The 23,764-nt window shown below is 41.5% G+C and overlaps 1 protein-coding gene, 1 long non-coding RNA gene and 3 other non-coding genes across 6 annotated transcripts; 1 reads left to right on the top strand and 4 right to left on the bottom strand.

Moving 5' to 3' along the window:
- Positions 1-1,040: 1,040 nt before the first annotated feature.
- LOC121621424 lies at positions 1,041-3,085 on the bottom strand. The gene is made up of 4 exons (XR_006007627.1): positions 3,021-3,085; positions 2,163-2,214; positions 1,404-1,442; positions 1,041-1,175 (listed from the first exon to the last, which is right to left on the bottom strand). It is a non-coding gene; the product is annotated as an uncharacterized LOC121621424 (long non-coding RNA).
- Positions 1,263-1,352, bottom strand: LOC121621534. The gene has a single exon (XR_006007645.1). It is a non-coding gene; the product is annotated as a small nucleolar RNA SNORD88 (small nucleolar RNA).
- On the bottom strand, positions 1,519-1,610 carry LOC121621532. The gene has a single exon (XR_006007643.1). It is a non-coding gene; the product is annotated as a small nucleolar RNA SNORD88 (small nucleolar RNA).
- LOC121621533 lies at positions 2,280-2,371 on the bottom strand. Its single transcript, XR_006007644.1, has one exon. It is a non-coding gene; the product is annotated as a small nucleolar RNA SNORD88 (small nucleolar RNA).
- A 3,059-nt stretch (positions 3,086-6,144) lies between the features above and the next one.
- On the top strand, positions 6,145-23,605 carry si:ch211-51c14.1 (protein kinase C and casein kinase substrate in neurons protein 3). 2 transcript variants are annotated; one of them, XM_041956917.1, is made up of 10 exons: positions 6,145-6,341; positions 10,344-10,411; positions 15,371-15,527; positions 15,683-15,918; positions 17,018-17,173; positions 17,643-17,818; positions 19,126-19,246; positions 20,528-20,598; positions 20,714-20,793; positions 21,233-23,605. In XM_041956917.1, the coding sequence occupies exons 2-10, from the start codon at positions 10,352-10,354 to the stop codon at positions 21,340-21,342; spliced, it is 1,167 nt and encodes a 388-aa protein (XP_041812851.1). In that variant the 5' UTR covers positions 6,145-6,341; positions 10,344-10,351; the 3' UTR covers positions 21,343-23,605. The 2 variants fall into 2 exon arrangements, with proteins under 2 accessions (XP_041812851.1, XP_041812852.1); XM_041956918.1 differs by lacking the exon at positions 6,145-6,341 and adding an exon at positions 6,599-6,791.
- Positions 23,606-23,764: the final 159 nt, after the last annotated feature.

Genomic DNA, 23,764 nt, shown 5'->3' with positions numbered 1-23,764 from the left:
GTTGTGACCTCAAAGTTCAGTTCTCGTCTCATCACTCTAAATCACTTTGTTCTAGAAGTTTTTCTTTACATTCTGATCAATTTTCCTGCCAGTTGTGCCTAAAATCACTGCCGGTCTACCTGACTGTGTCTTTGTGTCAACAGAGTTATCCACTTCAACAGTTTGATGACCACTGATCTGCATTTTCAAATCTCTGGTTATCTTTTTACATTCTTTATCTGATTTATTAGGTTTAACTACCTTTTCTTGGAGGTCCTTCGACTTTCCTTGTGGCTCGGTATCCAGCAGTCACTGCAGAACTGGATGAAATGAGCAGGAGTCTCAAGTGCTGAGAAACCACAGACACTAATTACAATGAAACAGGTCACAGGTGTGGAGGTTTACCCTAAACCATTGAAACCTGTGTGTCTATTATCAGGCCAAACATTCAAGGGGGTGTAAACCTTGGATCCGGGGCTGTTTGACTGATGTCAGTTATCATGACTGAAAAGGGCACACGATGGCAAGAATAAATAGCTTCATCCGACCACTGTCTCTAAATAAAAGTCAATGATCAAGTGATTTTCCCCAAAGCAGGATCGATAGTCTAGACATTTTCCAAAAATCAAATTCTGCCTTGTGACAGATGGGAGTATTGACATACTCCATCTTTAATTGGAGCATTTATTAGCACAACTGTACTAAATTACACATATTTGTAGGCTATGATCTATTGTTTCCCTGCTCATAACAGCAAAATCTGAATATTGTAAAACATTAAAGTGACTCAAGTTAACCTTGAAACACACCTGGTGTTCATGACTTATGGATTTTACCGTTTGAATTACACTTTACCAAAAATCAGTGCACTTCAGTATCAGGTTCTCCCTGCTCAAAGCAATGGCACACTGACAAAAACAAACATTTATAAATGCTGCAGCTGAATAAATTCAGAGCGACACACCCAACGACAAAGTGGCTCTCAAGTCATTACATAATTACAATGTACTGTGCCCTACTCTAATATGTCTTTACATAAAAGAAGAAAACAAATGGAGCAGAGGTATACTTTATTAAATCAGAGCAAATCCAGGTTTACATAATGCTTTGAAACAAATGCACATTGTAACAAAAACCTATAAGAGAGTGACATTACAACATGTTATAAAGGCAATGTCTGCTGGGAGGACCTGTACCTGGAAAAACAGGAGAACAGCGGTCAGGAAAACAATTCAGACAGCATAATCATAATCCTACTAGGTCCAACACATGTTTCAAGCACTCATCTCCTCAGACTCTGCCTTGTCAGGGGCAGAGCTGCACTTCTGTCAACACTGATTTTCTGAGCCCAGTGCAATGCATCACAAGAGATCAGCACTCAGTGTCTGCTACGAAACAGCCAAAAGATGAAATATGGCACAAACCTGATTTCCTGAAGTCCAGTTTCTGAGTGGCTTCACTTCCTTTAAGACCAGAAAAAAAGAGCAAGAGTTAAAGCATTGTCACAATAATTCTCCAATCTGGCCAACATGGACTGGTTTTCTCCTCAGAAACTCTGGCTTGTCAGGGCCAAAGATGCACTTTTGTCTACATGCAGACTCAGAGCCCAGTGCAAGTCATCAGGGGAGAAGAAGCTAAATCCACACTCACGTTTGAGTTTAAACAACTTGCAGGAATGACTGCAATCCATGCAAATAGCAGAAGTACTGGTTTGCAGTAGCTGGCAGGTACAACTTTGACAAGGTTCAATACAACATCAACCTTCACAGTGTTGACCTTCAGCAAAGATGTACTGTGGCAACATGCAGCGATGCTTTGCTTTCAACACACCAAGAACCCCAGGACCACCATGAACAAGGGCTCTTTAAGTCCGCCATGAACACAGCATCCAATCTACACTTCTGCCTAATTTAAGTTTTAATTCTGAAGTCCTCAACAGAAGTTCTGATTTGACTCTCATAATAAACTTTTTGTTTAGCACCTTTCATACAGTATGAGTATCATGTGTAAACTCGTGAGCACCCATTGCCCTCCAGTGGTCAGATATCATAACTACACCTTTCTCAACTATGAAAACTTTGTTTTAACAGGTTTCACCAAAAGATTTTGTAAAACAGCATCTGCCTTCATAGTTGGTAGATGTGCTGAGATCATGTTTAACTGTGAGGACACGTTGTTCATACCTTTGAGGAAACTGAGTCCAGTCTGGAAGGGCTTCCACTTGTGGAAAGTGGCCTGAAAGGACAGAAGCATGTGTTACTGGGTTGTCATGAACATTAACTGTGAGCATCATCGGGTGTTTTCTCCTCAGAAACTCTGGCTTGTCAGGGCCAAAGATGCACGTTTGTCACCACACAGACTCAGAGCCCAGTGCAAGTCATCAGGGGAGAGAAAAGCCACATTTACTGTTCTATATAAAATACATGATCATTCAAGCGATGTTTGAGTTAACTGATAGAACATTAAGTCATTCATGTTTTGTCCTATTTATCAATTGATTGCTGACCCTGTAGCCCTTCACACTGTTAGCTATCATGCTAACGTAACCAGGTGGGCTCACCACGTGGAGACAGGCCTGCAATGTGACCGACTGTTCTGCGATTTCAGCTGCTGTTGTGCACTAATATTAATAACAGTAACAAGCAACAACGAAACCCAGTTCTGAGATTCTTCGATTTAATGTTGCCACGTCCAACCCCAGACAAAACGAGTCCTACAAGAGGCCACATGTTTCGAGTCTTAACCACATGTTACCCTGTTAAATTCGGCACACAACTGAATTTATCCACCTATCATATTTTCTGAAAAAGCCGTTTTCACAAACGGCCCCGTTGTTTGTTGCTGCCAACCTGAATCAAAGTTTAACATATACGTTAATCTGATTAAATATCGCAGCGATGAATGCTAACGTTTTACATTCACAGAACAGAAAAGCGGTCGGCTGTGTAATTAGTTATCACTACAGTACGCTATAAGTCTACATAATTCTAAATATATGTATGACAAAAACAATCTTTTATGAATTAATAAAGTTAGCTTACTAGCTCCAACAGTGATGTTTGGTCCAGGAGGAAGGTAGCAAATGACTAACTACGGCTGGTGCTTCTTCTTCTTCTCTTAAGTATTGGCGGTTGTTGGTCAGCTTTTATTAGCGCATTACCGCCACCCAGTGGAGTGGAGAGCGACACAGTACATTTACGAATTAACAAGTCTAAATTCTCTCCGTTTAACCTTTTAACTGCCGAAACTGTTGTCCGCGATGCCTCTGCAGAAGACTTCCGAAACAAAATGTTATGTTTTACTTCCATCAGTGATCATTTATGCTGCTTTTTTAAGCAAAAACTGCCTCCACTCCTCAATCATAATCATGAGCTACCCTCAAGCTCCAGACTGCTACTTGAAAGTTGATGAAGGACAGAAATAGCCAAAAGCTTCGGTTAAAAACATGTAACAAATATATATTTTCATATAGTATTATTTTCAGTTGACTTCATGCTAGCTAACATATATTGTAATCAGTAGATGAGTGAACAATACAACCGTATAATAATGTTTTATTAGCTTCATTAGCTTCACCTTGCATTCAAGATTTTTACATACGTGGTGTAGTCTGAAATAAATATAGCTACTGATGCCCTCCGGTGGTCACACGGTGTAACTACATGTATATTTAAATGTTATATTCTGAAAATATAAACCGGAAAAGCCTGATCCTGTTATTACGTTGAACTTTACTATGAGCGAAAAGTTGCAGTTATCGCATGTAACCGCTAGAGGGCAGAAATACTCATGATTTTAAATACGCATGTTGATACTGTCAAAACATAATTGTGGTAAAAAAAGAGAAACACAACAGGTTTAACAAATCTCACAGCTTTTTTCAGAGCCAAACAATCTGTGGGAGTTTAAAGTAACACACATTTCTGCCCTCTAGTCATCGCAGTGCATAACTACAGCCTACATACACATAACTATCTATGATCTGTAACTGTCAGAAAGAATCTGTCGGCAGCCTACATGACTACAAATTACTCCTCTACTTTCTCTGAGGGCGTCCTGGCTTTCATCTTTTTCTTATCTATTTTAATTAGCTACAAAGAAGGAGAGAGGTTACTTTAAAGGAGAAATTTACTTTGAAGACTACGATATGATGTACAATTTAAACACATAATTTGCATATATAATGAGGGTAAGAGTATAGGTAATTATTGAGTGCAGTTGCAGTTACTCACTGTGAACTGTGGCCCTCGGCCTGCTGCCACACCACTCAACAGCCTTTGGGTTCTTAGCCCAGTCCAGCTTGTTGTCCAGTTGGACTCCCAGGTACCTGTAGTCCTGCACAGTATCCACATCCACCCTTGTCCTTCTTTGTCTTATCGGCATTTAGCTGCAGGTGGTTCAGAGTCCACTACACCCCTGTACTAATCTTCTTAATGTTTGAAAGCAGAGCTTTAAACTCTGTATTAGATTGATCAGTTGATCAATCAATCAATCAATCAATCAGTCAGTCAATTAATTATTTCTATACATTTTTGACTCAACACTGAATGTCTGTACAGCTGCAGTAACAAGGTTTGACCAGCAGATGTCATCATTTTGAGTGTCAGAGGCTCTGAAACAATTAATCAATTTAAACACAACTACCTGAGTTTGTGCAAAGTTTTGTCTTCAGTTCATAATGATCACACATGCGGGTGTAAGAGCAGGTGAGAGACAGGAAGTTAGCTTCTGTTTTAGATCAGACGGACCACAAGCGTTTAATGGGTGGCGGAAGATATGCCTTTTCAAAAAAAAAAAAAAAAAACAAAAAACTCTTATGACGCCTGCTTTCCTTTAGCCTGTTCTACATGAAACCGTGGATCAATAGCAAAATTTAACTGACATCAAAATAAACTTATCAGAACATTTAAGTACTTTTCATGGGCTTGATAGTTGCACTTTTCTTCGTATTATATGAATAAGAGACGTCTTTAAAGTCCATTATGATTTTGGTGAAAGAACAGAAGCGCATCTGTGCTGAGACGATTTTTTCTTTAGCAAAATTTAAAGATGCTTTTACATTAACAAATTCTAACAGAGTAAACATGTTGTCTGTACTAAAACATTTCATGGTCTTTTTGATTCTTTGTCTGAAAAACTGACCAGAAGAAGAAGAAGAAGATGGAGAAGAAGAAGAAGGCCACTCTGGAGGTGGAATCACTGTAATATTTCTTTAACCTGCCTGTCGGGATTCAGGCTGTGTCACTACATGATGAATCTGGATTTAACTGAACTCACAAAACAGGGCCCTTTTTCCACTTGTTGACATTTTCTCTCGTCTATGTCTATTATCATTTTAATCACAGTGTTGTCATGATATCCAGCTACTATCTTTCCAGATCTGATTATAGGATTACTAACACAGGATTACTGTTTTCCAAGAGCAGGTTGTAGCTCGGCGTAAACACGGCGACGTATAACAGCTGTCTGTTTGCATGGCGTGTCCCGGCAGGGCCAAGTTTCACAAGTTCCACATAGCATGAAGCAAGAGCGGGATGTGAGAGCGTGGACGAATCTCTGACTTCAAAGAACCTCTACCTTTAACACACACACACACACACACATGCACACACACACACCGGATGTGTCCTCCAGCTGTGGAGGCAGGCCTACAAACGATCCTGAGGGAATTTTGAGGGGAGGAAAGGGGGGGGTAAAGACCATCACAGAGGGATGGAGTTTCCCTTATCTGGTCATGCTGCTTTTGCTTCTTTGTAAAATAGTTAAAACACAGTTAATGGACCAGTTAACACACACACACACACAGGTTCATGCACAGGCTGTGGCGGCTGACTCAGTTATTGTCTGACTCACCTAGACACACACACACACACACACACACACACACACACACACACACACACACACACACACACGAACGAGAACAAAAAAACCACAATATAGCACACTGACAGTACTCAGTGGGAGGTGAAGCGGCTGAATGAGAGAGAAAAGACAGCGACAATCTCCAACAAGTGGCGAAGAGGAAAGAACAAGAGGAGAAGTTCCCTGCAGCTGTTGTAGAGAGAGGAGGGGAGGGTGTGAGGGAGGGAGGAGAAGGAGGGAGGGAAAGAAAAAAAAGAAAGAAGCCAACTCATCTGACACAAACAGTGGGCCAAAGAAAGGGGAAGAGCAGGAGCAGCACTGTCCACGGCGAGGTGGAAAATCAAAGCTGGAGGAGACGAGGAGAAGCGCGAAGAAGACGAAGAGGAGACGAAGACGTCTGCACAAAGACTGAAGAGGAGAGAAGGAAAAAGTTTGGAGCTGCCAAACAAAGGAAGAGAAAGGGGGCTGAAGCAGAGAGGGCCCCAACATTTAGAGAGGTAAGGAGCGGCTCCATGGAGCTGATGGAGCGACGGAGCTCCTATTTCTGTGCTGTGTGTTCATTTGTTACTATATATTTCCTCTATGCACTGTGTGTGTGTGTGTGTGTGTGTGTGTGTGTGTGTGTGTGGTGAGTTATGTGTGACAGATGAAATGGGGACAGGGGGAGGAGTGTGTGTGTGTGTGTGTGTGTGTGTGTGTGTGTCAGACTGGGTGCAGGATACAGGGTGAAAGAGCTGCCTGGTTGGAAGCTCTCAGCACTCGAACGCACCTCAGTTTTACGTTGCTGTTGTGAAGTTTGCACATGCAAAGTTAGAGTTTCAGATAGTTTGGAAGGATCACCGGATCGCTCGAGGACGTTTGAAAACTGGGGGAACAAATTTCCTGTCTGACCTGCCAAGAGATTATAAAAAGTCTGCAGGACACATGGTGGAGTTAGATCTGAGCTGGTAGGTGGTAAGTTACACAGTAAACTCTGCGTCGGGCCTATAGGATGACGTCGCATGCAAATGCAATGACATGACACATACTTCAAAACTTTAAACTTGTGCAGCTCGAGCTGGAAATACGGCGATATGTCGCACAAGTCTCAGAGGACCAGCTGGAAGCAACAGTCAGGGTTTTCCAACCACAATTGTTGAATTTTATACGCATTTTAAAATGATTTTAGATTTCTGGTTACTCACATATTAACAGTACAGTAAATATGGGGCCAATCCGGGCCCTTTAGAGGATGTTAAATTGATTATAAAGTCGATGAAATCAAGTTTGAAAGGTGGCGTCAGATTCAGTCCAGTAGATACGCAGTTGCACAGCTTATTTCTACATAGATATGCTGCTTGTAAAGAGCATGAAAGCAGATTTGAAAGGCATACAAGCAGATCATTGCTAAGATAGTAGATGGGACTTTTCTGGGACTTTCTTGTGTGTATACAGGTTAAATCTTACTCACAGTCGGGACTGAACTCACACAAGCAGTTTGCTTGTGTCAGAAGGTTGGAGACTACTTAGCAACTCTTGCAGGAATGCATCACATTATTTGATAATTGGCAGAGGCAGCACAGCTCCCCCACCCCCACTTTCCTCTGAGAACCCGAACACAGTCATACCCTAAAGAGTTAGCCAGCAAAGCGACAGGAAGTGGGGGTCGGGGGTTAAAAGGGAGGCGATTCATTATTTTTCTGACCCCTAACAGATGTCAGTGCTGTGTAATCTGTGAGGCCTTGGTGGTGGAGACATGACAGCAGCGAGCTGAGGAAGATTCAGGCGGGGAGAGGCAGGGCATTGTGCTGTTTCTGGAGCATGTGATTCCCCGTGAGCAGCAGAATGTGGAGGAAAATCATTGAATGTGATTGTGCGCTGCACAGAGCCACGGGGAGAGATGGCTGCAGGGAGGAAAAACAGGCAAGACATGAAGGCTGTCTGGGTGGAGTTCAGCTCCGAGAGCACAGAGGGTTTGAAACACCAGCAGGCAAAACTGCTGTGTGCTTAAATATTTAACTGGAAAAGTTTCTCTTTTGGAAGTGAAACCACATGAGCATAAAGAAACATTCAAACACCACAAATACTTTATGTAGATCACTCGATTTTGAGGCAAACAGGAACTTTTTACATATTTCCTTCACCTCTTGCCGTGCATGCTCACGTCTGTTGAAAGTTAGCAGCCACGCCATTGTTCCGTTGACCCGTTGGTCCGAATAAACGCCCATCGCTCAGAAGTCCCATTGCTCTGAAAATGTTGTTTTTTTCCCACCTGTATTTCATGATGCCCGCCCTTTCTCTAACTCTAACCCCTGATTGGCTCTGACCCTGACATTTCTTCTACTCTAAACATCTAACCAACCATCTAACTCTAACGAGCCAATCAGAGGCAGAGTAGGGCGGGACTTCATGGAATGCCGGTGGGAAAACAAGGGAGAGTGCATTTTGGAGCAATGGGCCTTCGGAGCCGTCCCAATGCTCCGAAATTTCATCTAATGGGACATTTTTTAGACTGTAGTGATTTAGGACTCATGTGCAGTCCCTGTTGATGAGAGCACATGAGCAAGTGTTTCTTTTTCCAATAATAAAAGAGCAGACAAGGGCACCAGCGCAGGAAGAAAATGAATGTGAATGATAGGCTGTGTTGACCTTTACCCCTGGTTTATTTTAGGATAGCTCGTGTTTCAAAGCTGGGAATGCTGGGACAGGATACGCCTGTCCTCGATTTACTGTATACCTCATGGTTCAAATTTACTGTACACATCAACTTCCAACAGCAACCACAAATCTTTATTTACAGAGCCTCCATTATATGATTCGGTCACTGACACATTACACCTGCTGTATGGCTTCATATTAGTCCTGACAAGAGTGCAGCGGTCATTTATCTGAAGGGATATCAAATGCTTTCAGATCATATACACCCTCAAATAGATATACGTTTTAAAGAGGTTTTTACCAACCAGAGGTGCTTGTGTCTGAGAGAGCATTTCTGCAGTGGCCAGGGAAGATTGTGGAATATCTCAAGGAATTTGATATTACAGTTTGATTAATAAATATGTCCACATGTTGGTTCAGCTGTAACACCTGAATACTACAAGGTGCACTAAGAAAATGAAAAATACTTAGCAAGCAAGTAGAGAAGCAAAGAGAAACAGTTAGCTTAAAAAGATGGATGAGTGGTTGAAGCAGATGGCTGAAAATTAAGATATAATACGCTAAAAACTGATAAAAGAGTTGAAATACTTAGCTACAAGCAGATAAACATTTGAAATGGTTAGCTAAAAGTAATGGATAAAGAATTAAAATAGTTAGTAGCTAAAAGTAGATAAACAGGGTAGTTAGCTTAAAGTAGATAAACAGCCAAAACAGTTAGCTGAAGGTAATGGGTAAACAGTTGAAATAGTTAGCTAAAAGCAGATATAATAGTTAGCATTAGCTAAAAGTAATGGATAAAGAGTTAAAATAGTTTGCTAAAAGTAGATAAACAGGGTAGTTAGCTAAAAGTAGATAAACAGCCAAAACAGTTAGCTGAAGGTAATAGGTAAACAGTTGAAATAGTTAGCTAAAAGCAGATACACAGCTAAAATAGTTAGCATTAGCTAAAAGTAATGGATGAATAGTTAAAATACAGTATTGAGCTAACAGTAAATGAACAGCTAAAATAGCTAGCAAAAAGTAGATAAACAGAGTAGCTAGCTAAAAGTAGATACACAGCTAAAACAGTTAGCAAAAGGTAATGGGTAAACAGTTGAAATACAGTAATTAGCTAACAGTAAATGAACTGTTAAAAAAGTTAGCTAAAAGTAGATAACGAGTTGAAAGAGTTAGCTAAAAGTAAATGAAGAGCTAAAATAGTTAGCATTAGCTAAAAGTAATGGATAAACTGTTGAAATACAGTAGTTAATATTAGCTGCTGAAATGGTGATACCTCCAACATTCATGGTAGTTGCACAAATGGAGACTTAAACCAAACTAAACATTCACAGTTGAATTGTATGACAAAAAATATTGTCTCACTTTTGTATCGACGTTTTTGACTGATAATTAAATTAAAAAGTCCAGTTTAAAAGCAATTCAAGTGAGCATATTTGTAACCTGGTTGAGATCAATACAGGGGTAATGGAGTTCATCTGACACAGCTGTGGGGCTTGAGAGGACAAGGATTTAATGGATATGTGGTTCTCCTCTGTCTCCAATATGGAAGGATTTTGCTGCTATTGTGAACTGACAGTGCACAATGTAAATCGAGAGATAATCAGGCAAGAATCTATAATTAATTTGTAAGTCACACACATTGTTGAAATGGGATCACGTCTGCCGAACCAAAATGTAGCATCAAGAGATGATCATTTTAAATATGTCCGACTTAGATAACATTTCATTCCTCCTAGTGTGGCTATAAAGCCCCAAAGCCTTCATTACCTGCACGTGTGAGGTGATTACAGAAAGGTCAGTGCGCAGATTAAAAGGCAGCGAGACCATACTTGAAACTAATCATACGCTCTTTCCTGTCTCAGAGAACACGATGTCGACGCTGCCCTCAGAAAACAGCCCCGAGGATGCCAACAATCGCAGCTTCTGGATGGTAAGACTGTGTGTTGGTGTGTTTTGTGGCTCTGTCTTTATCTGTTTGTCTCAGGGAGAGAGGATAAGAGCGATCCTTTCCCCTGCTTTCTCAACTCTCAGTGACCTGACAGTCAAAACAGACAGACCGGTTTTGTCATTCAGGCAGTGTGAACAAGGCCGTGTTTTCAGGTTAAAATGTGAGCAGTAACCACTGTACCCTCTGAATCGCCTCGCTTGGGTTAACTGCTCTCCGGGAAGGTTTTAGTGATAATGCTCAGCTCATTAGGTGTTTGATTGTCTGTGTTTGCTCGACAAAGTAGACTGGATAGCACAGAGGTCACGTCTCTGGGGAACCAAGACAAGGTTTGTTTTTTTTTTACTGCTCTCTGCAACATCATCATTCTGCTAAAGCACTGCTGGATAAGAAAAAGTTTCATAATGAACTAATGCTCAACCCCTGTTCAGATCACATTAAGTGACTCGAAGGAATAGTTTGAGAGTGACTTCCTGATTCCTTCGCTGACAACAAGACCCCAGTGTTAATCAGGGACTTGTCAGTGTGCTGGTTGGTGGATTTTGTGTACTTCAGACAGAGCCAGACTAGCTGGCCCCCCGTTTTTTGTCCATGCTAACTGGCAAAGCTAACAGGCTGCAGCTCTACAGGCTTTGTTCAGTCTGCAGGCAAATTAGATTTGTCTTAAATCTGATCTCACAGGCAGATTGTTTCGCGTTGCAAGTCATGCAAAAGACACTCTGAAATCCGAGCGGCTACAACATCCGGACTGAGGCACATCTGTAGATCTGGTTTGCCAATACAGGGGTTTGGGCTGGAGGTCTGAACAAGGCCGTATACACCACACAGACATGAGAATGGTACTGATCTTCACATCTAACTCTTGCAAGAAAGTGAATCAGAGCATATCCAATCATGATACTATCACCTGCTACCAATCAACCTGTTTACCCGTGGAATGCCTTTTCCTGGCATCCCGCTGACATCAAATTCAAAATTAGCATAAATTAAGTTGATCTGGTGACACATTAAATACATTGTCTTTGTGCTGTTTTCAATTCAGTGGATATCAACAAGTCCTCACATTCTGTTTTATTTATGTTTTACACAACATCCCAATTTGTTTGGAGTCGACGTTGTAGGACACTGTTATTATAAGAGCTGATGACTTTCATTCGTAGCTCCAATCTCGACAGAAAAGAGCAAAGAGATGAATGAATATGAAATAAAAAGTGCCACAGTAAATAGATGCATGTGTTATCCTCAGTGAAGCTTCGTTCCTCTGCAGCACCCTGCACCATTTCACTGAGAACAACTCGCAGGATGTTATAACACATGATGAATTACACTGACAGCACATATCAACTTGTTTCATGTTGGCATAAATCTTAAGAAATGCCTGTGACTCTTTTTTCATAGCAAATAACTCTTGTAATTGTAAACTGCCTCAATCTTCTTTACTGTAATTTAGTACTCGTAACAAACACCACATTACTTTATTTTCCATTCTCTGAGCTGCTCTGCACTCTGTTTACAAGACACAGTTTTGTTTTGGCACAATGTTTTAACGCCATAAACACTTCCAGCATTCAAAGTGCCCGACTATCTAATCCGAGTGTGCTGCCGCTTTAATATTGGCTTTGTCTCCCGTTGGCCTCGATGGGCTGCCCCACTTTCATCTCTCCCCTCCTGTAATTTTGGCAGCCTCCTGTTGTGCTGAATGTGTTTCCAGGCCAGCTCCTGTCTGTGTCATCCTGCCGCCGTGCTCAAGGGCTGTCTGTCATCACACTGCAAACTTAAGCTCTTTTGTTTTTCGATTTGCGATATCCCCTCCGCTTCAAGAGGTTTGCAATAACAACGACTTCTGTAGAGTTTACAAAGTATGAGTCCCGTATTACACTGCTAGCGTCCTCTTCAGTCACTACTGATTATACAGACTGTCATCATATATTCAAATTCTGTACTTTACTTCCATTAAAACTACCAGGGCTGCTACAACCTTAACGATTCGTTACTAGTACTAGAACTGCTGCCGTTATCACTGCAACCTCTATGCTGCTGCCTCAATAAAGCTACTAGTAGCTCAATAACTGCTAATATTACTATTCCTGCTGCTCTACTTCTGCTGGTGGCTCCCAGCACTCTTTCTGGGCACTGACATGCTTTACAGTGCGGATCGGATCAGATATATATGAAATGTGATTTTTCAATCGAGGACTGAGGCCATTTTCTTATACCGCATCTTGTTGCTTGGACAGATTCTCTGGTAGCGGATTTGCATCCGCCTCAGAGATTGGTCGTCTGGGTCTCTGCAGCGTCGCCGCTGGCCTCAAACCGGATTCCTCAGCTGTTTCTGTTTAATTCTCAGATGAGCGAGGAGAGTCAGTGCAAACCACAACAGAGACAGAACGAAAGAAAGGAAGGGGAGAAACGGGGGGCTCTGATGAGAAGGACCCCAATTGATTATGATTAAGGCATGAGGAAACTAAAGTGTTTCATTAACAGCATATTAAGCGCTGTGATTGCTTTCTGTGAAGGCTGTTAGCATGAAAATAAATCACTTTTACATTCTGGGTGCACATTTTCATACAGGCTGTATTATAACCTCTAACCACAACGACCAGGTGACACTTGACACACCTGAAAAATAAGAGTAAAAATATTGAAAAACATTATTTTGAAGGGAGAGAAAAAATATTAAAATGAGACAAACACACATCTGCTTAAAGCTAACTGTGGCAGGAAATGTACTGCACATTTGTGTTAGTGCTACCCAAATGATCGGACCTATAAAGACTAAACAGGTTGCCCTTTCCGATGCACCTGCATCTAATTAACCACTAATTAAGAGTCCCATTAGGATCATAGACTTTGTCTATTAGCTGCAGAGCAAAGACTTAGGTCTTTGGTGAATACAAATGGAAGTCATGTGGGAAGCAAAGGTCTGCTCGCAGTTAGTGAGCAGTTGTTTCTCTGCAGAATGAAATATCATCTTACAGGGAGTTTGCCAAAGAAAAGGAAGAGCGCTGTGGCTAATGCATTAATGTAAATTAAAAGTGTGCAGAGTGTTAGCTACAGGTATACTGGCCTGATGAGTCTGATAGAGTTCCCTGTTACCAAAAATGCAGACATAAAGCACAGGTGTATAATAACATTAATTATGTCTCTTTCTTGGTAAACCATGACAGTGAGCCAGCATGCACAACACCAGTATCTGGAGCTCTAGAGTAATTGATGTTATTAGTTCCACCTTTGTTTGACAAGTGAAAATGTCAGCCCTGAGAAAGTTCTGCTCACTTATGTCTATTTCTTACGCACATATTGTGATTTTATGGTATTTGCAATAAGTGCATTGCCTCAGATGATTTAACACAACACGACAACATATATGGTGTCCAGAAACTTTCAGCTGCTTAAATGTGTCAGTGACTAACAGTTAAAGTCTGACAGAAAGTGAAAAAGAGAGTAGGAGTGAGTGCTGAGTAGGAGCTGACGGCGGCTGCCAGGAAAATTGCAGAGAGATTTCCAAATACCACATCTACAAACAACACATTTGCTGCAGATATGTTATTACACTCAGGGCCTTGCCTCTGCTGCCCTCCTGTTCTCCCTCTCTGTCTAGCTTTTTACGGACGCGGCATCATCCTCACGTCCAGCGACCACACCCCGTGCTGCTGCCGGCATTAGACTTCACCACAGGAAACCTAATGCTAGTAAAGTGTCACTTGTGGCACGTGGGGGTTGACCTTAGACGGCTGCAGCAGTGACACAGCTGTGAAAGGAGATGAGGATTCAAGCTGGACCTCGTTTTGACTGACTGAACAGAGAATACAGAGCACGTAGAGGCTCTCATAGAAGACACTTCACATGTTGGATATTTGCCAAACACAGATTAACTAATAACATTATCGATGGCTGCATTCCATTTAGCTGTGCCAGTTGCAGTTCAATCGCACGGCGTATTGGCAGCAAACAAATGCAACAGAGCAGTCATTAAAGGAATAGTTCAACATTTTGGGAAATGCACTTTTTGATCAATGCCACGCTCAGGTCTTAGCCAGCGGACAGTTAGTAGTTTAACATAAAGACCTGAAGAGACTCTGGAGAGTTACAGCACTTTGCTAAGAACTGGCACATAACTTCCCTTCGTTTTTGCACTTCAGTGTATGTGCAGATTACACATACATGATATAATGAGCTAATTATTGAACTTTAGCGGTGCTAGCAGATGGGTTTGTTGCCTTTGGACAGACCCAGGCTAGCCATTTCCCACTGTTTCAAGTCTTTATGCTAAGCTAAGCTAACTGTTTCCAGCCACACAGTCATGGGAGTGGTGTCAGTCTTCTCATTGAACTCCAGGCATATTCATACTATACTATTGTTTTGAAAAATGCTGCAGACATAAAGTTTATGTACCAGAAAGAGAAGGAGTAATGATCTTAGTACCAGTATTAGTAGTAGTGCTCAAGGGACAACTGATGATAGCAGTACAGGCAACTGTATTTGCAGTAGCAGTAGATGCAATCGTTTTATTAGCAGAATAAGTATTTATATTAATAGGACTAGCAAAATTCATGTTAACAGTATGAGCAGCTGTAGTAGTAGCAGTGAGAGAGGAAGAGTGATGCTAGATTGGACCGTTTCAGCGTACAGTTTTAGTTTCTAATTGAATTTGTCTGAATCAGTTCATGGTCTACATGCTGCTGCCACTCTGCCAGGAATAAACTGTGAGCAGATGTATGATTTTCTATTCTCTGGCGCTGAGATGGCGACATCAAAAGAGAAAAGAAACGAAAGGACAGTGTCAAACACTGGCAAAAACGGCGTCCACTTTTTCGCTTTTTCAATCTGAGGAATTAGTTGTGGGGTATTAGTGTCAAGGTTTAAAGCACTCCACTGGACCTCCCTCCTCCCTGTTTATTTTTTGTTAACAGAAGCTCTTCCCCTGTCTTTGTGTGCTGGCAGCCTGGGAACTATCAGCGCACTGTGAAGCGAACAGAGGACGCCTTCCAGGCCTGTAATGACATCGTGGCATGTTTCCAAGAGAGAGCTCGCGTGGAGAGGCAGTACGCCCAGCAGCTCAGTGAATGGAGCAACAAGTGGAAGCCCGTCGTGGACTCCAGTAAGTACTGTGGCTGCGACCCCAGCTGCTCGGTCCACCTTCTAGTGTTGATTTGCTGTTTCATGTCAACAGTGGCGAGTCATCAGAATTGTTTCTAAAGTACAAAGAGCATTTCAGGAATTCGTGATTCCCTGGTCTTCGTCTTCCTCCCTCAGGTCCTCTATATGGATCTCTTCTGAAGGCTTGGCAGTGTTTTCTGTCCTCCGCTGACCGACTGGCCTCCTTACATGCCTCCATCTGTCGCTCCCTGGTATCGGAGGATGGAGACCGGGTCAGGACCTGGCAGAAAGACACCTTCCACAAGAAATTATTTGGAGGCTTTAAGGAGTCCCAGGACACTGAGACGGGCTTTATACGTGCTCAAAAGCCGTGGGCCAAACGACTTAAAAAGGTCTGAATTTTTAAGGATCATACTGATGATTAAAAGCTGATATAAAATAGATGAATCCAGGCTTCATTTTTGGATGACAGAGTCACATTCAAAGATGTAAAGTGCCTGATGCCACTGCACCTGTTCAAGTCCAGCTGAAATTGAAGTGAATTTTTATGTCTTCTGTCTTCTCCTTTGAGAAAAAAAATTGAAAACAAAGGGAAAAAAATCATTTTTTGGGTTTCATAATAATGGCCCCTAGTTTTGCATTAATTTGGGGGAATACTGTTGAGTTCTCGTACCTTATTTCAGTACAGAAAATCAAATCTTGCATAAAGCACTACAGCAGTGTTCTATCATAGGCAGATCAGAGCCAGACAGCAACATGCTACACAGCACAAGAGCCTCAGACCCTGAACAACAGCCCACATGAGCTTTCCAGCTATTCTTATCTCAAGAAATTAATACACGTCTTATCCCGCACCTTAGCTCGGTGAGCAAGCCACCAAACAAATATTCACCACATGCACTTCTAACATCAGTTTGGGGGTTAGATAGTTAATTAGCTCCTCTAGTCGCGGCATTTTGGTGTTTGTTTTTGGGAGCATTTTGTCTGTCGCAGTCTCAGCTCACGTTTTCCCATCCAGTCCAGGACTCCACTGACGCTGAACGGAGACCTTTAAGCAAGATACCCACTTCACAACAGTTTCTCTTATGCCTTCAAAAGCAATGAGCCACTTGAATCAGAGCTTGTCTGTGATTTGAAAGCAAAGGACATTCATCAAAAGCAAAATTACATATTTGCATCAAAAATATGCGCAAGCCCCTCAGGGAATCAATACTTCATACATACTAAAAGTGACTGCAGCATCACAAATGGGTACTCATTAAGTAAATGGCCTCAATTGAAGATCTATATTTAGACCACACAGACTTAATACACCACTAGTTTATATTCTGGCTAAGATGCTTTACAGAGGCAGGTGCATCTCAGGTTTTACATACAGGTTGGATTGGTTTTGTATGCATGAGATGGTCGTTGCTGTCATGTCCATTTGGCAGACATATGTTCCTTGTCCAACCACAGCTGTAGATAATCTAGTTTTTGGTTTGTCCACAGCTGGATAAAGCCAGGAATGCGTACCACAAAGTGAGCCGTAAGGAGCAGGCAGCCAGGGAGCGGGAGGCACACGCTCAGGGAAACCCGGACGTCGCCATCGACAAACAGAAGAAGATCCAGGAGGAGAGAGAGCTGGCTCAGCAGGAGGCCGAGAAGGTAGGGTCTCATGTTGCGTCTTAATGAGTGACTGGGACTGTTGATTAGTCTTCATCTCTTCATCAGTTTTTGTCACTGATTAAAAGCAGTTTTTGACTACTCATGGTGCTTCAGAGCAGTTATTTTGTGAGTGTTCAGTATCTCCTGCACACACACAAGCTCACAACGATGCTGCTTGTTTTAGGCTATTTCATTGATTGACAATCCATGACGCCAGGAAGCCAAGCTCATGCCAACTAAAGGCAGGGAGGAACAAGGCTGCTAGCTAGCAAAAGTGGATCGAAACAGTGTAGTGGGAGGAAATGGTGGTGAACTTCCAAGAGGAAGAGTTGGGAGGAAGGTCTCCACACTGAGAACTCGATCTCAACAAAAGTTATGATCTTTTTTTGCGTTATTCTTAATTCTTTTAGATGAAATAAGGGGTTAGGGTTGGGGTCAGAGTATATAAAGTATGTCTAAATGTTTCCAGGTTCGTGCTCGCTATGAGAAAGTCCTGGAGGAGGTGAACCGCTACGCTCCACGCTACATGGAGGAGATGGAGTCCATCTTTGACCAATCGCAGGACGAGGAGCGCAAGAGGATTGTCTTCCTCAAACAGGCCTTCCTCTCCATCCACAAACACCTGGACATCACCAACAACGAGAGGTGAGCCATGGCGCTTTGCATGTGTGTGTGCTGGGTGTGAGAGCAGCTAAGCTGCTGTCTCTGCTCATTAGATGAAGATCACAATCAGGGGTTAAACAGGTGGGATAGATTTTCTTATTTGTTGTTTCTCCGTCCTGTGTCTGCCTGTGTGTTTAGAGCTAAGCATGTTAAAATCAATAAGTTGACTTACTTAAGATGTGATTAAATGCTGTTCCACTACACATGGCGCACAAGTGTTTCTCAGTGACTCACTTCCACGCTGATAAAGGAAATAGCTTCCACAGCGACTTAATTACTTTATAAAATCTTCAGGGGCCACAGGGGGATGTGGGGTGGATGAGAGAAATTATATACTCCATTAATCTTCTTAGTTTTGGGGTAACACTTACTTAAAATGCTCTGGATGGCAGTGCAAGGAGATTATCTGCCAATTAGAAATTTAGATCAACTTTAGTTACGGTATAACCATCAGAGAAACATCAGCAGGTTAAATTAAAATGATTACCATGTCGTTAACTATACAGCTGCGCCATAAAGTATTCAACCTCCTACATTCCTGCATGTTTATTTTATCATGCTTAGACTACGATGCATTGTAAATCCTAATGAGCACCACTTTAAGCAAACTGTCTCCATTAGGCTGATATTTGAATGCAGGAAATAACAATGAATTGAGCATTTGTGAAATTGTCTTGCCGCTTCTTGACTGTGGTTTGTTTGGCTCAGATAACACCTGTGTTTAACAGGTCAAAGTATTCACAAATTATTTCTTCCAGTTGGTATTTAAAGAGGCCAGATCCTTCTTTCTGACACTAGAATAAGCGAGCGATTAAAATTAGCAAAATAAATTAGTTTATTTTATTTGATTAATTTGAAGTGGACCTTAAAAATCATGAGCTAATTTAATTAAATTAGTTTAATTAATTAATTTAAATAGTGCACACTCAGAATAACTAATAAGTCCTGCTAACTCACAATCTTAAGATTAATGTACTTAGTTTTTCTAAGGCAATGAGAATTTTACAGTGTAAGAGATGAAAGCAGCATAAATGACAGAAAGTGTCTGAGCAATAAAAGCAGCTGAAACGTCCATTGAGGTGAAAGCAGTTTAATTGTTATTTAAAGATTAAGATGTGACGGAAGTTGAACTGCAAACAATAAAAAGCTATTTAAATTTCGGAGCTGTTTAAACGCCTCAGCTAGTTAAAGTGTGAGCGCTGTGTCAGGTGATATGTAAGCAGTGATAGCAGTTGGATGTTATGTTAAGTCTTATGTTATGTCTTATTTACTCTCCACCGCTCATTTAGTGTGAGAGCTGTGTATGATGAGCTCCACAACACACTGATGGCCATCGATGAGCACGAGGACCTGCGCTGGTGGAAAAACACCCACGGGCCCGGCATGCCCACCGACTGGCCTCACTTCCAGGTATTTCATCATGTTAGCGTCCAACCGTTTGTCAGGAAGGTGGGGACTTAAGGGGAAACTAGGAGGGGAACTAAGAGGGGTACTAAGGGTTGAACCCAAATGCAGACAAACAAAGGGGACGTAGACTATGGATTTCAACTAATAAACAAATTTATTAAACACAACTAATTCAACATAAACCAAATCTCGGGGAAAACACAAGAACTAACTTGGAACAAGACACGTAGGACACAGACGAGACTAGCAACTGATGTTAACATAAAACATGGCATGACTAAGACAATGCAAGAACACACATACATGAAACATGACAAAACTAAAACACTATGGCTACAAACCTAGAAAACCAAAAACGCTCCTGAAGGAGGAAAGCACAAAGGGCTATGAAAAAGGGAACTGACCAACTGCAAGAACTAGATATGAAAAACTAACAACTCAAAATATCTTCCTAGAAAATGGAGAAACAAGAATCTAAATAACAAAAGTAGTCAAACGGAAAATCACTCTTACAAGAGGAAAACAATGGCTATGCTAAGAACTGGAAAGGGAAAACAGAAACTAGGTTATTAGATCTACCAACAGAAAACACTAACAAAAGGACTATGGCGTGGGATCTCAAACAGAAGGGTACAACAAGGCGGAAGACAACATGCGGGAACTGTGGCAAACAAAGGACAAAGACAAACCAAGGAGACGATCACACAATTCACGGCACGGACAAGAACAAAGAAACGCAACAAGGAACACTCACTTACAGGGCTATGGTAAGGCTTGGACTCTAACAAGGAACATGGGTAACAAGGATACATGGAATTGACTATGAGACACAGACAGGGTAATGCTGACGACGACCCGACAAGGACAAAGGGGAAGACACGGACTTAAATACACTAGGGAGGAACACTAATGATGCACAGGTGAAAACAATCAGACAATCACACGGGAGGGAAAACACAGGAAGTAAAGCATTACAAAGACACATAACATGAACCTTCAAAATAAAACAGGAAGTAACCAAAGCCAGGCAAAACACAAGACACAATGGGAAACTTAACAAATCTACAAACAAGACAGGGCAAGTGTAGAGACTAAGACAATACAAAAACTCTTACATAAAACATGGCGTGATTGAGACAGCACTAACTAACTGAGGCATTGGCAAGAATCAAGAGAAAAACTAAACAAAGCCGCCGTGCATGGCACGGGTCATCACACCGTTTCTATTAGTCGAATTTATTAAGCTCAATTTATGCGATACATTGTGCTCAAATGTCTTTTTAGGAATGGACGCCCGAGAAGAAAGCCAAAAAAGGGAAGAAAGAAGTAGAAAAGAAAGGAACAATAGAGAGGAGGTGGGTAAATTCATCCCAGAGTGGACGTTTGTTCGTACGCTGATCTGAAGCTGTGTGGCTGATCGAACATCCAATCGTCTGTCTCCTCTTTTTGTCTTTCTGTCTCTTCCACCAGCGTGATGATTGGAGGAGTGAGAGTAAGAGCTCTGTATGATTATGTTGGCCAGGAGACAGATGAGCTGTCATTAAAAGCAGGTAAACACACATGTATCACCCGACTGAACCGCACTGTGTGCAGCAACAATTATAAACTGCAGGCGGACGTGTACATTATCGCATGAAATTGATATAAGTTGGCTTTCTATCTATGTCCCAACTGTAAATGTCTTAATGATTAATTAATTACTCGAGTAGCTGATCAGCAGAAATCAATTGTCAACTATTTTGTTAATCATTTAAAAGCTTTCTAGGCAAAAGTGACAACAATTCACTGGTTCTGTACCTGAAGACATCAGCTTGAGCACTGGGAAACTATGGTGCTCATTTTTTGCTATTTTGTGAGATTTCATAAAACGAACTATTAATCAGTTACTCAAGGAAATAGAATTTAGTCAATTTTGGGGGAAAAAATGTTAGATTTAATCCTAATCTTTTCAAAAATTAAAAAAAAAGCAATGGCTCTGTCTCCCTGCAGGTGAGGAGTTTGTGAAGATCGAGGATGAGGATGATCAGGGATGGTGCCGGGGGATGAAGGACGACGGGTGGGAGGGGCTTTACCCGGCCAACTACGTCGAGGTGGTTTAGTTCATGTATCCAGGCTGGAAATGAATCGTTTCATTTGTGAAGTCACGAAAACCAGTGCTGTAAAGAGCAACACCAGGTAGCCAAAGATCTGGTTTGTGATGGTGCAGTGCGATCGTGCTTAGGTGGATATTTTAGCACACAGAGATTTTAAAAAAACTACGCAGGTTGTGTAATCTCTTGAAGGATTTCGACAAATGTTTTAATATATACAGTATGCATAGACCACTTGTATTGAAGCCATATGATAAACAATGCTTTAATGTAAAAAAAAAAAAAAAGGTACAAAATGCTGCAGTATGTTATATAACGAACTTTTTGGTGCTGAAATTGCATTACAGGACTGCTATTGTCTCAACACATTGCTATTAAAATGCTCACAAAGCTTCGTGAAGAAAGTGATGCTAATACTGTGATTAGGATTAATCTGTGGCAGCCATACAGCGGAGTGAGCTGGATAGATGTGCTGCATGTGAAACGCAGTGAGACGCGAAGGTTGACATCAGTTTCATCTCTATGTGTGAAGTACAGAAAGGAACTGCTGGACTGGCAGCAGCAACACACATTCCTGGAACTCCAGTGATATCTTATTTTCTATCTTGTTTATCTATTTGAAGTAGCTGGATTTGACATGCCTGCAGAGAAATATCCCCAGACTCTGCAGTTTCCCTCAACTTACGGGACTTTATAAGATATTTCAGCTCATTGTTTTGATTTTCTGGCCCACAACCTTTTGGTTCAGTCTCACCGCTCCCATCAGTGTCGTTTTCAGCCGCAACAGGCAGCAGTTTTCAGCTGAAAAGCTCTAAATAAAAGCCTCTGGACTCTACCTGCTCTGCAGCAAGCGACAGAAGAACACAGTTAGCAGCTAGTTGGTGAACACAGAGCAGCGTTTAGCTGCTAAATCGCCAGGTATTTCCCTCAGGAGTTGCTGGAGAAGACAAACAGAGCTAGAAGAGTGTGAATATTGGACTTACATTAATTAGCTGGCCGATAACGTGACACCAAATGAATGCTAGTGTTGCTCTGTACCTGCTGGATGTGTAACTGGGGAACTGTTTGCCATCAAGTTCAACATGTCAGCTAGAAAGGTGAGAGTACGTCAGTGTTGTGTTCACAGTTTGCCAAAACAATCAGTTATCGTAGGTTTTATAAACAGAAATTCAAACACAAGGCTTTGTCCTTAAAGAAATGCTTTATTTAACAGGATTATTTCTTCATGATTTAACTGACCTGGTGACTGCATGCAACATCTTAGACGTGACTATTATACAGATGTTTTGATGACTAGATGTCTCGCTAACAAGATATAATCTGCCAGCAGAACATACTGATTGGCTGGCAGGTGCCTGGTATCATCTTATATTGGCAAATCAACAAAATACTTAATGTCAACAGGTAACAGTCTGCAGGCAAATGTGATAATAATGTTTTTTCTTCATGTTGCATCACCAACATTAAAAATGCATGAAAATCTACACATAATGTTTTTGTCATTTGGTTTGAGGCCGTGGTGTAAACACAATAATGCACTCTGACTTGGAGAATACTGGCCTTCGTTGCCTCCTCTTCATTCATTATTTTCTTGTAGCTGGACACCTTGTTGTGTGTTATCACTGACATTATGTGTAAATGTGGGCAGTTGAGGTTGAGGAGGAAAACACATTTGTCCATTCATTGCAGAGCTGGTGGTTTATTTTGTCAGCCAGTGTAGAAAAGTGCAGTCCATCTATCTTTTTTTTTTTTTTTTTTAATTTTGATGGAGCGAGTTTGGAGTTTCTCCTTGTTTCCAGTCTCTGCTCTGAGCTGGGATCCATTATGTACAAACTTCGTAATGCCAAAATGATCTTCATTTTAGGACTAAGCTCATCAAAGCATCCAGATGCTTTTGACAAACAGGCCCCGGGTCTAAATGTGTGCCAGATGCAAAGCTATTTCTGCACACAACGTTCAGAGATGAAACTGATTCTGCTCTCCATCAGATTCACAGTTTGACACCAAACGTTGAAATTTCTCAGCAAGTCCCTGTTCCTTTAAGATAAGTACTGGGGAGCAGATAGTTTTCCCGTCTGCCTGTAATATCTAATCATCTGTTGCTATACTGTACCAAAGTAAGGAAACAGCCTCCAGAAGCTGCTGGGTTTGCCTCGTCGTTGGCCTTCGACAGTCTCTGTGTGGGTGCTGTGTGTCTTTATTTGTCATGTAAAACTATGCAATCCTTTTTTTCTTTTGCAAGCTGCCTGTCTTTTGGAAATAAAATTAAACTCTTACACAAACAAAATAAGCACTATTGATTTTAATATTGGAATAATGAGTGTGTGTGTGTTTGTGTCTGTGTGCGCATGTGCGTGTGTGTGTTTGAGTTTGTGAGTCACTATGCCATCATCCTCCGGCATCCTGAAGTCCTGCCTGTGGATGTTAAAAC

Source organism: Chelmon rostratus, chromosome 17, assembly GCF_017976325.1.
Source record: "Chelmon rostratus isolate fCheRos1 chromosome 17, fCheRos1.pri, whole genome shotgun sequence".
NCBI lineage: Eukaryota > Metazoa > Chordata > Actinopteri > Chaetodontiformes > Chaetodontidae > Chelmon > Chelmon rostratus.
This window is presented reverse-complemented; position numbering and strand designations above follow the sequence as displayed.